Source organism: Mustela erminea, chromosome 10 (assembly GCF_009829155.1).
Source record: "Mustela erminea isolate mMusErm1 chromosome 10, mMusErm1.Pri, whole genome shotgun sequence".
Classification (NCBI taxonomy): domain Eukaryota; kingdom Metazoa; phylum Chordata; class Mammalia; order Carnivora; family Mustelidae; genus Mustela; species Mustela erminea.
Genome location: NC_045623.1, coordinates 55,139,257 through 55,152,505, shown reverse-complemented (window position 1 = coordinate 55,152,505; position 13,249 = coordinate 55,139,257). Strand labels below are relative to the sequence as shown.

Below are 13,249 nucleotides of genomic sequence, written 5' to 3'. Positions count from 1 at the left end.
TCTCATAGAACCATCATAAAATAAGCACATCACTTGTTTTGTATCCTCTCATCCTTATCCCAGCGTATTAGGTTTTGTTTCCTTTTTCCATTAATATCATTTCTGTGTTTCAACCAGTGTAGTGTATTGTTAATTTCATTTGGGGTTTGTATTTGTGTTTTTGTTTTCCATTCCTTTATATTTCTTTGGTTCGTAGTGTCAGAAGATGATGTTTTTTATGACAAACTGCCCTCGTTTGAAAGGCGCTGTGAAACGCTGGCAGGTATGGTGCTAGCCGAGTGATGTCTAGGTACCCAGACTTTAAAAATCCAAGCCATTACGCCATCTGAATGCTGTAAACTTCATGGACATGCTACTCACCTCATGAGTGTCTGGTGCCTCTCAGAAGCACCCTATCTATTTATTTTTCATTGTGGAACTCATTCTACCAATTTTTTTTTAAATGAACGTATTAAAAAGCAGCAGGTTGCATGACAGTTTCTCAAAAGGTTTGAAAAAGGTGAGATGCCACTGCTTTGTGAATTTACAAAGAAAGGAATAATTTAACTGCTCGGAATTACATGTCCAGTGACTGCTTTTTGATTTAAAATACAGTAGAAGAATGTCAGTAATCTTGTTTTCTCTTTGGTACGTAGGTGAAGGGTGTTTTGTGTCTGGATGCCTAAGGTGATTCCAGGCGAGGGGACGGAAGATGGTGTGACATCTTCCATGAACTTTAAATTGATATGCAATGTCATTTAAAACCTAAGCTAAGTTTGATATAACCCATAACACCGAGTTTATCTTTTTGAAAATATAGAAGGGGATGACACTGAAGATGAAATGGATACAGCAATTGCTGATGACCATTTGCCCTAACTAGTGCAGTTAAAATATGCTGACGCCCCTGCATGGCCAGGAAGACTTCCACTCCATGCGCTCAAGCTCCAAGTATCAAGCTGCCAACAACACGTGCCCATCCCTTTAGGCCTCCATAGCTTTGCTTTTGCTTTCTGTTTCCCGAACTAAAAACCAAAACCAAAACATAGACTACCAGCCTTCCCTTTCTCCTGCACGCTAATGGCATGTAGTGCCTCCGCCCTCCCCCATAGTAAGATTAATGACCTGTAACTCATACTGTGTCCTTCTCTCTCCCTCTCCTTAACCTTTCCCATCCCGCTTCAACTCCTGGCCATACAGAGAATGAACAGCCTTCCCTCGTTTGGTTTGACAGAGGAAAGTTTTATTTGACTTTTGAAGGTAAGTAGTACATAGCATACCAGATTCTAGTTTACACCCCTCATCCTTTTTTTCCCATCTGCATTTCCAAATCCCAGTTCTCTTTCCAAAAGACCTGGTCTCACCTTCTATATACGAATGCTATGGCTACTTAGAAAATATGAAATACTAAAGAAAATATGACATGAATTTGGTTTGTATGGGATCTTCAATTTTTCATATTAAAAAAAAATCAAGCCAATTTGTAGTCAATATTGGTTACTTAATTCACTGTGTTAAATTGGAGGAAAAAAAAAAAAAGCAAACAAACACCTTTTTTGGCCAAGGAACTTAACTCTGTCAACCAGGGCTCTTTCCAGACTCTTTTGCAGATACGACAGGAATATGACAAATATAAGGACTTTTTGGTTGGAATTGGCATTTAATTTTGTTTTGGATAACTAATATTTCAGATATGACATCTGTTATTGTAAAACATAGTCTTATGACAAGGAATGCTGCACAGGAGATCAGAAAAATGAGGAAAAGAGCAAAAAGGAGTACTGTAGTAAATTCTATTTGCATCTACTGAAATTGCAACCGACATGGCTGTAGGAAAATGTACAACTATCTCTGGACTTGTCATTTTAGAAGATTAAGGTGACTTTACATAAATAATGCCAGATATTTAACCTCACTGTTGAATAATTTGTTATATTCTGAATTAAGGATTAGCATTCTTCTGTTTTATGTTGAATTCTAAATCATTTTAATAGGCTTGGCATTTGATAAAAAATACTATTTAAGCTAATTGTAGGGAAAACTTAAATAATTTAATTTAATTGTGGGTGGTCTCCCCCGCAAATATGTATCACTTAAGCTCCTACTTCCTAGCATTTTAAGTAACTAAATTTCTCCTAGGATCAAAAGTTGGCCAAAATGTATTCTATTCTAAAGTCGAATCTAAACATTGAACTTGTCTTTGTGTTTTACGACAGCAAAAAGAACTTTTCCAACATGAGTGCGTGTTTTATCGCAACTTTAAAAATCAGAATGACTGATAGAGATTTTTAAGTAGCTTGTGAGGTGTGGCTTTTTTTCTCTCAAGGGTGAATTTTCCCTGCAAGATGGTCCTAGAAGTAGAAGTCCTTAGCCTGGAGTAGCCTGGGCAGCAGCAGAAAAGAGTAATCTGATTTAAAGCTTCTCACATATCTGATATCCTGTCCTAGCTCAGGTGGAGGACAGGTGAAGAGGCAGTCGTCAGGGGAGGATGCATGATTCCTACATGATATCAGAAGTCTTCATTGCCTCGGGTCATTACTTTTGTAATAACTAAGATGCAAAATCCACAAACTCATGACCTTCTAAACTTTCTATTTGAATTAGATGGAATTAAATAGTACTCAAGTGTCTTTTTACTGATCAGCACATCTCAAAAGGAGAAGCTACAGTTGAATTGGTTGGTAATCCCAAAGTACAGCAAGTACCTGCCTATGTAAAGGCCCTCTCTCGTGTTCAGGCTGGCCGCAGCAGAATAGTTGGCCCTGTTTTAATGAGGAAATTGAACAATATGATATTGTCAACCCTGCCTCAAGTAATTGGGGCTCCACCAAAAAGAACTTCCACGTGTTTGTTGTTTCCATTTGTTTTGCTTTTAGAATATCTATTGACTCGTTTGCTTGTGTTTGAGTTTGGGTATCTTTAAATAAAGAGAGAGACTTTTTCTGAAGATACCTATCTAAAGATAATTTTAAGTTATTGGTCTGTTTGTTTTCAAAATATATATTATCAACCAAATATAAGTATTAGTAACTGTGTGGAATATCAATGTGAATTAAGTTTTTTTTTTATTTTAGGAAAATAATTATATAATATAAAACATAATAGTAGGCAACTAAAGTTGGTAACATAGCCATTCTAATTAGTAAGATCTGTATCTCATAAGCATCTTGTTAAATCAAGAAAGTCATGCAAGAAGGTGTTTTAATAGAAATAAATTGTATTTATTTCTCTAGTACCATGTTACCTTCATCTTGGATTTTGCACAAGTCAAAGAAGTATAAAAAAGGCTTCCAGAGGGACTATGCGAGCAGCCATATCACAAATATTTGCCCCTACTATCTCATTAAGAAATGCTTATGCAGATAAAAGTACATTAAAATGAACTTCGGGACTTAGGAGAAACTAAACCTAACCCTTTGCCATCTGAACGAGAATGGCTGTCTTAAGAATAGAGAAGGGTAGGATTCCTGCATGGTTCAGTTGGTTAAGCATCTTAGTTTCAGCTCAGATCATGATCTCAGGGTCATAAGATCTAGCCCCGCATCAGCTCTATGCTCAGCGCAGAGTCCACTTGTCCTTCTCCGGCTCTGCCTCTCCCCCTTAGCTCTACACACCCAAAATAGACAAATAAATAAATAAAACCTTTTTTTTAAAAAATGGAGAAGGTTTGTTTTCACCATTTACATATACTAGCCTCAGGTATTTTTACCTAGTGCAAGCTGGAAGGATTTTTTAAATTTTCCGCTGTGATGATAAATGACATGGAAGTCCCCTTGAGAATAGTCCCCCAACCCAAATTCTAAACTCCAAATGGACAGTCATTCCACATGTTCTATCCAATAGCACTGCTAGCATATTCTCCTAGGGCACTCTGGTTTTGCCCACATTTGTTATTATTCATATTATCATTTTCTTGTATTATTCATAGTATTATTCATACTATCATTTTCATTATCAGATTATTCACTTGTTCTAAACAGCTTTTAAATAATTATTTATTGGCATCTAAATACTGTTTCTATAGTGCTCAAAACCTTAGCTGGTCTCATTCATTGCTTTGTTCTTACAGTGCCTTTGTTCTTACAGTAAGTAAGTGTCTGAGCCACTCACCAACCAACCAACCAACTAGTGAACATTGGCTTATGAATTTATCTGGATATAAACATGATATGCTTCATACTTTCAAATTTGATTTAACAGGAAAGATAGAAAAGTGTTAAACAACACTTCTAACCCACAAGAGTTCCAAAGCTTTTCTTAATGTTTCACTTTGATAAACAATTTCAGTAATATCTTAATCTATTTTAGTTGGGTTTAAAAAAAAATAAAAGTTGTGAAAGGTAATGACTCAGATTAATTTATCCAAGAGTATATCCTATTGAAGCTATCAAGTATTCTTCTGAGATGGAAGGAAGGGAAAGATATTTCCATAACAAGCGGAAGATGTTACTGTTAGACATTTGAACAAATCCTTAGAGCATTTTTAACATGAAGATGTTTCCAGAAATTTGCTGTCCCTCTCCTTGATTAGCTTATTTAACTACAAAATCATCTTGTATCTATCTGGTAATGAAAAACAAACAAAAAACCTTGTAATGATTCTTAAGTGTCTTTGTGTCTGAATACTATCTCCATCCTCTGTGCATACAGCCTCTTGCACACCCATCTCTAGACTGTTCTGTGCTCCTGCTAGTGCTCTCACCCCTATCACGCCTTCAGGAATGTCACATCCTTAGCAACACCCTCCTCTACATTCGCAGGCTCTCTGCCAACCTCGCCCACCTGTTTCCTTAACTGAATCCCAGCTCTCTTCGGAGACCATCGCTTCTGTAGCACACTCCCTGGAAGGTTCTCCAGTCTTCTGTGGGCCATATGTCACGGGGCTCCAAGGCACTGTTTGAATTCTCCCAATTCCCTGTTGGCACTTCCAGACCACCTCCTGTTGGCTTGTGTGCAGCCCACCTGCTGATTCCACCGCCCACCACTCCTTCTTGCTGTTCACTGCTGACCCACATTCTTCTGCATTTAACTGCAGGCTTAGAGAAGCAGGAAGCCCCTTTTTACGCTCTTCTTCACCTTGCTTCCTAGCTTTATCCTGTGACATAGACTGATGTGGATGATCCAGCCAACATCCTGGTTTTAGGGTCTCTTTGACTTCTTGAGCTCCAACATACTTTCTCTCCATGCTACTCAGTAATCCACACCTCTGGCCACATCTTGGATATTGGAAATGGTCCCCACTGGCAAGGTCATTTTGGCTATTTCATAACCAACAATTTGTCATCCTTTCTATATACCAAGGCTAGATTAGACAATGATTTTTTTTCATTTAGCAAATATATATTGAGGAATCAATCCCCAGTAGAAACAAAATGGAAAAATATCCCTATAGTCAGGGAGCTTACATTCTAATGTGGAGGGTCAAAAATAAGGAGATAAATAAGTAAAATATATATAGCATGGAGATGTTAGTAAGTTCTCCAGAGAAAAATAAAATAGGGAAATACACTCTCAATGGAGTGTATTGGAGATTGCAATTTTAAATAGGGGAACCTGAGGGTATAAAAATAGTGGGTCATAATAAATAAATATTATTTGAGTGCTTTACTATGTGCAAAGTACATTCCTGTATTATGTCATTTCATCTGCACTGATGAGGAAATTAAGAGTCAGAGAATATATGTAACTTTCACAGGATCCCTCAGCCAGGAAGGGGCACCGTGGGAATTTGAACCCAGGTGGCCTAGCTGGAGACAGAAGATGATGTTCTGCTCTGCATACATGACCTCATTCAGTCTTTGCAACAGCCCCTTGATGTCAGGGGTTCTGGTGGGTTTCCCCAAATCTCCTGACCACCATTCCCCAGCTCTGGATTTCCCTAACTACACCTTGTCTTTGACCCCACGAAGACCTTTGGTCTCCTGTTCACCCCATGCTCAGCGCACTAGCACTACCTGACATCCAACTTCTTTTCTAGATCCCTTGGAGGAAAAATCTGTTTCTGTAATGACTTTAATTATCTCTACAATAACAGTTAGTTACATGTTCCTCCTTGGAATTACATTGTCTATGTGAAAAAAGTTGACTCTTGGACGTTTTAAATTTCTGACCTCATTTATTAGGGTTTTAAATATCCCTACTTGATAATTGGTAAGACAAAATCATAGTCATGGACAACACAACTTTCCTTACCATGACATAGAAATCACATCCTGTAAGAAGCCAACGGGTCAAATTTTTCACATAAGGCCAGGGGATATTAATTTATCTATCTGAGAGTCACTAGGCAAAGGAAAATTGGAAGGTGTGATCTGTTTTCTGGGGAGCAACTGTTTTTGTTAACTTCACAATATTCTTTAAGTGGGAAGTGTCCACTAACTGTCCCCACCCCCCACCCTCTGTAGGTAGGCCCTTTGTAGTCAACGATGTGGTAAAGTTATTGAATCCCCACCTCAGCAAATGACAGTGTTAAGTATGACCAGGTTAAGAAAAAGTGTATAGGAACATAAAAAAACAGTGATGCAAGACCATCTTTATTAAAAATAGGAAAATCACACTCCCTAGTTATTCTGAATATTTATATGGAAACTACATGGCAAATATGAAATGTAAAATCCTTTCTATTAATAACTGAGGATCACAGAGAGTTTTTCTAAATAGACCGAGCCTGTTAAGAGCTAAGTGAGACTGAACCTGCAAAATGTTCTACCAGGCAGATCTGCTGAGGGTTTCAGAATTCATATTGTTGCTTCATAAGAAATTAGTTGCCTGGTTCTGAAGATCTCCAGATTGACCAACTGCTGATATGTCACTTGGGTTCTTGCTCTGTGAGGCAGTTTCCCTGTCTCACTCATGTTTACTGCATGGCTGGCATGCTGGAAATTGTGCAGGAAGTCAGTGAAGGAGAAGCTCTTTCTCAATACTACTCACAACACTTCTGACAGCAGATGTATGCATTTACCCCCTTACCCTAAACAAGTCTGACACTAACAATCTGGAGTTAGTGCAGACCCCACAGGTTAAGGTCTCAGTCTCAGAAGACTGCCCCCCACGCCCCACACTTCAGATGCCAATTGTAAGTCTGAGGTTTTGTCACTTGTGCTTCTAATTGACCAGCTATAAAGTGAGAGTTCTTACAAACGCCCATTGTGGGTTTAGTAATTTGTGAGAACAGCTCACAGAACTAAGCTTTACATTCTATTACCTGTTTATTATAAGGGCTGCAACTCGGGAGCGGCCAAATGAAAGACATACATGGGGCAAGATTTGGGGAAGGGGCACAGAGCTTCCACGCCCTAAGTAATGCCGTCGTTCTAGTACCTTGACGTGTTTACCGAACTGGAAGATCCCCAGAAGTCTAGCTTGGCTTCTGTACCTAAGATGCATCTGTTTATTATGTCTGCTATTTTCCTTGTCTCCAGAGTAATCTCTCTGGTCTCTGGTACCGACTAAGCCTGGGAGTTTTCTCTTGTATCTCCATGAGACTCACTTAGGGCCATAACAGTCCAAAATACATAGTTGATTCTGAATGTGTCCCTCAGTCAAAAGAAAATGAGTAACTCAATAAGTTTAAAATATATAAATGTTAGGGGCATGTGGGTGGCTCAGTGAGTTAAGCATCCAACTCTTAATTTCAGCTCAGGTCACAGTCTCAGGGCTGTGAGATCAAGCCACAAGTTGGGCACCGTGCAGAGTGTGGAGCCTATTTAAGACTATCTTTCCCCTCTCCCTCTCCCCCTCCCCCAGCCCTTTCTCTCTCTCTTAAAAAAAAAAAATATATATATATATATATATATATATATATGTATATATATGTGTGTGTGTGTGTGCATGCCAGATGGCCTTGCTTTGCTCAAGATCGAAGACTTTTACTCCCCAGTAAAAGAGATGAACCTGAGTTTGAATTACACATGCCTGGGCACTGACTATAGTTACCTGATAGAGAACTAATGAGATCAGCACAAAGCTCCAGAAAGAAGAGTTGTTATGTGCAGACAATTTTAAAACCTAAAGTGTAGGTAAATTGCTCTCCAGAGCAGAAAAAGGGAACTAGGGTCAATGATGAAAAGAAGGGAAGCTCTTAAGCCCCTGTGCAGGAATGATGGGGGAAAATGATGCTTCTGCCTTCTAGGAATTTACACGAAATGGAGGAGATGGGCACTTCCTACAAATGCATACTATAGCAACAGTCATAATAGAATGTAAAAAAGTGCTGTAATGAGTGAATAGTAGATAGATTTTAACCAGGAAGAATCTGGGATAACTTCTGGAGGCACAGCGGCTTGAGCTGACTGATGAAATTTGGGAATTTGCTGAAGCACTTCAGGAGAAGTAATAAGGGATTGACAGTACCATTTTCATCCTGAGATTCCGAAAACATCATCAAGGTAGAATCACTTGAAATCTACTAGGATGTGGAAAGGAGTGAAAACTTCCATCCTGAGACACAGGGAGAAAGGTGCTGTTTTAAACTAGGAGAAATGGGTATCCAAGAGAACTAGAAAGGAATGAGTTACTTTTGGGACCTCTCAATTTTAAGGTCCTGCACCTTCCATGTAGATGAATCTAGGAGTAAATCGATTGTTAAAATTTGGGAATCATTTACTTAGAGATAAGGACTGAATCCATGGAGGTAAAGGTTTAAACTTGGGGTAAGCCTGCATTCAGAAACCAGATTGGAAAAAGAATGCATTGTGACTTGGAACTTTCTCTATTGTAGCCTTTCTTTAAATAGCCACAGAATATTAGTGATTAATTTTTAATGCATGATATTCAGTAGATATGCTTTTGTGGAATGTATTACATGCCTAGATCTTTTGCTGATCTTCCGTCTCTCAGTTGTTTTTGCTCTAGGGAAAGCCTAACTGGCTCACCCAGTTGTACTCGTTATGACTGTTAACCTAAGTACCAGATAGGAAATTTGCAGACATCAAGCCTAGAAGGAAAATACCAGCTTTTAGTCGGCTATTATTGCAGATGCAAGTCAACACAGAGATGACGCACTGCCTCCTTTCCCTAACTGCTTCCCATTAAAGCCTCTGTCCTCTTTGGGGATGTGGCCTTCTCGGGTGTCTTACTCGTTCCTTTTTCTTCCTTCTGACATGCAGACATGAACACTCAAAACTGAACATAATATGAGACTGAGAATAATTTTAAGATTTCTTGTGTACATCAAAAAATGTAATGACTGTATAAATCTTAAAAATAATTGAATAATAAATTTTGTATTTCCTTGCTTATGAATAGAAAGAAAATTGTTTTTTTATAGGTTGCCTCATTTTTCTTTTTCCATAAAGCAGGGGCTCTTGCAAAATATTGTAATGTAATAAATTTATAGCCATATCTGTCATGCTCAAAATAAGGAAATTGTTGTCTTTTATGATATTACAGAGTTTGACTTAAAATACTCATGGCAGCTTCAATATGTATATGCTCTGATGTGCTCATAAGGACTGTCTATATTTGCATATTATATATATGTATATATATATACATACACATAACACACACATAAGTGAAATTGATTATGATGGGTGCATAGCAAAATGCTATGGTTTTCTATGTTCACCAATTCTGCAATAAGTAGGTATCTGTTGGGGAAAACAATGAACAAATATGTGGAATAAGGCCTTGATAATATTGCTCTAGGGACAGATATGGTTACGGATGTATTCATTTAATCAGCAAGTGTTTATTGAGTCCCTACTATGTGCATGGTACTATAAAAGGCATTGGGTTTACAGTAGTGAATAAGAAAGACATGTTTCTCCCTTCATGGGACATAGAAGTCAGGCATTAAACAAGTAGTTACAATAATTTGCAGAGACAGTTATATCCAATTTTGGAGGGAGACTTAACCAGCTTAGAAGTTAGGGAGAACTTCCAAAGGAAAAGATGAGAGTGGTATTTAAGTCTACACAGAGTCTGTTCTGAAGAAATATAAAATGTCGCTGAGTTAGAGTACTGATATAAAATCTTACATAATGTAAAAATGTTAACCTACAGGTATATTGGGTATTATCCTAGATACTAAAAATAGAAAAAGAGTCCCCGAGTACTTTATATCAGTTTACTCTCAGCACATACACATGCACGCACATAGACACACACAAAGAGAATAATATATGTTCTATAAAAATAATGAAAGAGAATGTATATATACATATATATGGAGAGAAAAGGTGTCCATGTGCGCATGCGTGTGTGTGCACGCATTGGCTCCGGAGTTAGCCCCCCAGGTCTGAATTACAGCCTCAGCATTGTGCGACTTTTGGTAAGTTACCTAACTTTTCAAAGTCTCAGTTTCCTCCTATGGAAATTGGAATAGCAATCACACTTCATGCCTGAGTCTGAAGTCACGATTGAATGGTCAAGAACTGAGGTCAGAGCACGCGAGGCATTCGACAACCATTAGCTGCCAGCGCAAGTCTCCAACTTCACACTCCCGTTTCTGGTGACACGGCAGGGTTCTGTGTAGTTTGTGCCTGCTTTGGAGAAGCCTGGGTTGTAGCTCTCAAGCCTTCTTCCACATAAAACATGTAGCAGCTTGGTGGGCTGTGAGTTGCTACATGGGCTCCCTCCTTGTCATCACGGACAAGGAGCAATCTTTTCCCCTCTGCGGAGCAAGAGAATGATTTGGAAGCAGAATGCATCCTCCCTGCTGTACACCCCCCGCCTCCACCAGAGCCTATCATTAAAGATGACTTGCAGAGACTAATGATCTGGCTGGTGGTACACTCCTCGGGGTGCTGTGTTCATGCTGATGGGAGATGCTGGAAGAAAATCTGTTACCGTCTCTTTTATTAAAGGGTTTGTAAATCACGGCATTTCAGCAGATTTGACAAGTAATTTCAAACTTCTGAGACAAAGAATGGAGAAGCTGAGAATCACCAGGGGGCAGCTGCTTTACCTTTGCATAGTTGTGAACTTTCGTCATGCAATAGATTTTTTTTTTCATTATTATTACGTGTCCTCTAAGAAGAGCTCTCCATAAATTAAGGCCGCCCATCCATTGTACTCTGGACTCTGGCCACTCTAGACAGAGAAGAACCCCTGACCACCCCTTCCAGAGAGGAAAGCTGACCACCCCTTCCAGATAGGAAAGGTGACATAATGAATGAAGAAATGATTCAAAGAGGTGGTGTCAAGACCCAAGAGAATCTCCCATCTCCAAGCCACTTCATGATGTGGAATCGATATATTTAATCAACATCATAAATACCCTGAAGAGATATTAGTCAGTCCTCTGTGAAAGGCCTTTGTAAACTATAAAGTACTATACACATGTTATCATTTTCTTCACTTGATCTTAGCCAAAAGGCCAAGAAGCGATGTATGTAATCATTTTCTTAAACAATACTTGGCATTAATGAATATTTACAACGTGCTGAGAAGTTTGCATTCATTGCTTCATTTAGTAAGTCTGAGATTGATTTGGGCTGATCAAGATACGGCATTGAAGACAGAGCCTTAAGAGAAGCCATTGCACTTAAGATTTTCACCCTTTTCTGTCTTCAACTATTTTGCAACACACATGTGGCAATAATTTCTGCCAGAGCGTGGACTTTGGCAGTCGGGAGTCTTCATGGACTTATTCCACTTCTGCTGGTTATTTGGTACCACATCAGAGGATGTGAGTAAATATGGCCTTCGGATTTCTTTTCCTGTGGGCACACCTTCACACAGACAGCATGTGCTATTTACCATTGTGTTTCTTGGTCTTATATTCAGAATAATTACAGCATGCCTTCTCCTAAGATCTGATTTAAAGGCCTGAAATACGCCTCTGAAAAAGCACAAAAGGTTATTCTGGAAAAGTGTCCCAAAGGAGCAAGGGTGATGTTAATTTTTCAAGGATGTTTTGGTGACTTTTGAGAGTTGCAGTCGTCATTGTTAAGCATGAAGCCGGGAAGAGGAAGCGTGAGTTATTTAACAGTGATTATTCCTTTCCTTAGATTTTGCCCTTTTTTGGACTCTGCTCAAAGCCCATCCCCCAAGAAATTGGCAGCTCAAATCCCAGGCTTTCAGATACATCAGACTACAATAGCATTCTTCATGCATCTCCATTCATAAACATCAGTCCCCAGGGGAATAACTTTTAGTAGTGTTCAAAATCACCAGCATCCACTTTTTAATAAGAACAAAAAAAATCATTCACAAAAATAAAGGAGAAATACAGAAACCTCAGTGGTGTTTAAGATCTAAAACCCAATTTCTGTTTATATTTTTAGCCATAATACCAAAGTAGTTATACTCATTATAGAAAATTTAGAAATATAGAAAAACAGAAAATTAGAAAATTTAGAAAAACAGGAAAATATTAAGAAAATGAAATAGCCTGTATTTAATAACTATAGATAGCCACTCTTATCCATTTGGTATATTTCATTTCCAACATTTTTCATGTGATGTGACTGTGTATGTATATGCATGTGTGGTAGGTATTTTTCAAATTATGCATTCTTTTAACATATGATAATGTCTACCATGCCATTCAAATGTATTTTTAAATAGCTCATAATTTCCTTTATTCTAGTCATGAAATTGGTTTAAGCACATTATTTTTTAAAATCCACACAATATGGAAAGTATATATTAAGGAGTAAATACAGAGAAAGAAGGAAATCCTTCTGTTAGCAGCCACATGGGTGGATCCTGAAGGCATTTGCTAAGAGAAATAAGCCAGACAGGCAAAGACAAATACTGCATGAGTTCACTTATATGTGGAATCTAAAACAAAAACAAAAGCAAGTCAAACTTACGGAAACAGAGAATAGAAAAGTGGTTGTCAGGAGCTGGCAGGTGGGGGATATAGAGAGAAGTTGATAAAAAGGTACCAACTTTCCACTATATCATCAATAAGGTCTGAGGATCTACTGTGTAGGATGGTGACTGTAGTTGACAGTGCTGTATTGTACAGTTGAAATTTGTTAAGAGAGTAGAACTTAAATGTTCTCACCAAATTGTATGTGTGTGTGGGGGGGGGGTGTTGTGTGTGTGTGTGTGTGTAAGGTGATGAATGTGTTAATTAACTAGATGGGAGGAATCCCTTCACAATGTGTCTGTATATCAAATCATCATGATGTGCACTTTAAATTTCTTACAGTTTCATTTCTCAATTATGCTTCCATAAAGCTGAAGGGGAAAAAAGATCCTATAACTGAAAAAAAAAAAAAAAGTTAAGTAAATACCACCCTGATCACACTTTTGAGAGATTAGCAGAGATGACATTTTTAACAGTTGATGAAAAATCTTAAAGAAAAGCCTCTCT

At 38.3% G+C, this 13,249-nt stretch overlaps 1 protein-coding gene across 30 annotated transcripts in view; it reads left to right on the top strand.

The window, feature by feature from the left end:
- The window catches only part of SGIP1 (SH3GL interacting endocytic adaptor 1), a 207,391-nt gene that overhangs the window by 156,243 nt on the left and 37,899 nt on the right, over positions 1 to 13,249 (top strand). For 13 of the 30 annotated variants that reach the window (XM_032302807.1, XM_032302809.1, XM_032302808.1 and 10 more), the window contains 2 exons: positions 197 to 262; positions 1,180 to 1,239. The exons of 7 other annotated variants lie outside the window; for them this stretch is intronic. In XM_032302807.1, the coding sequence (XP_032158698.1) occupies positions 197 to 262; positions 1,180 to 1,239 (126 nt within the window). The remainder of the gene's footprint in view (positions 1 to 196; positions 263 to 1,179; positions 1,240 to 13,249) is intronic. 10 more of the 30 variants (XM_032302817.1, XM_032302812.1, XM_032302822.1 and 7 more) reach the window with 1 other exon arrangement.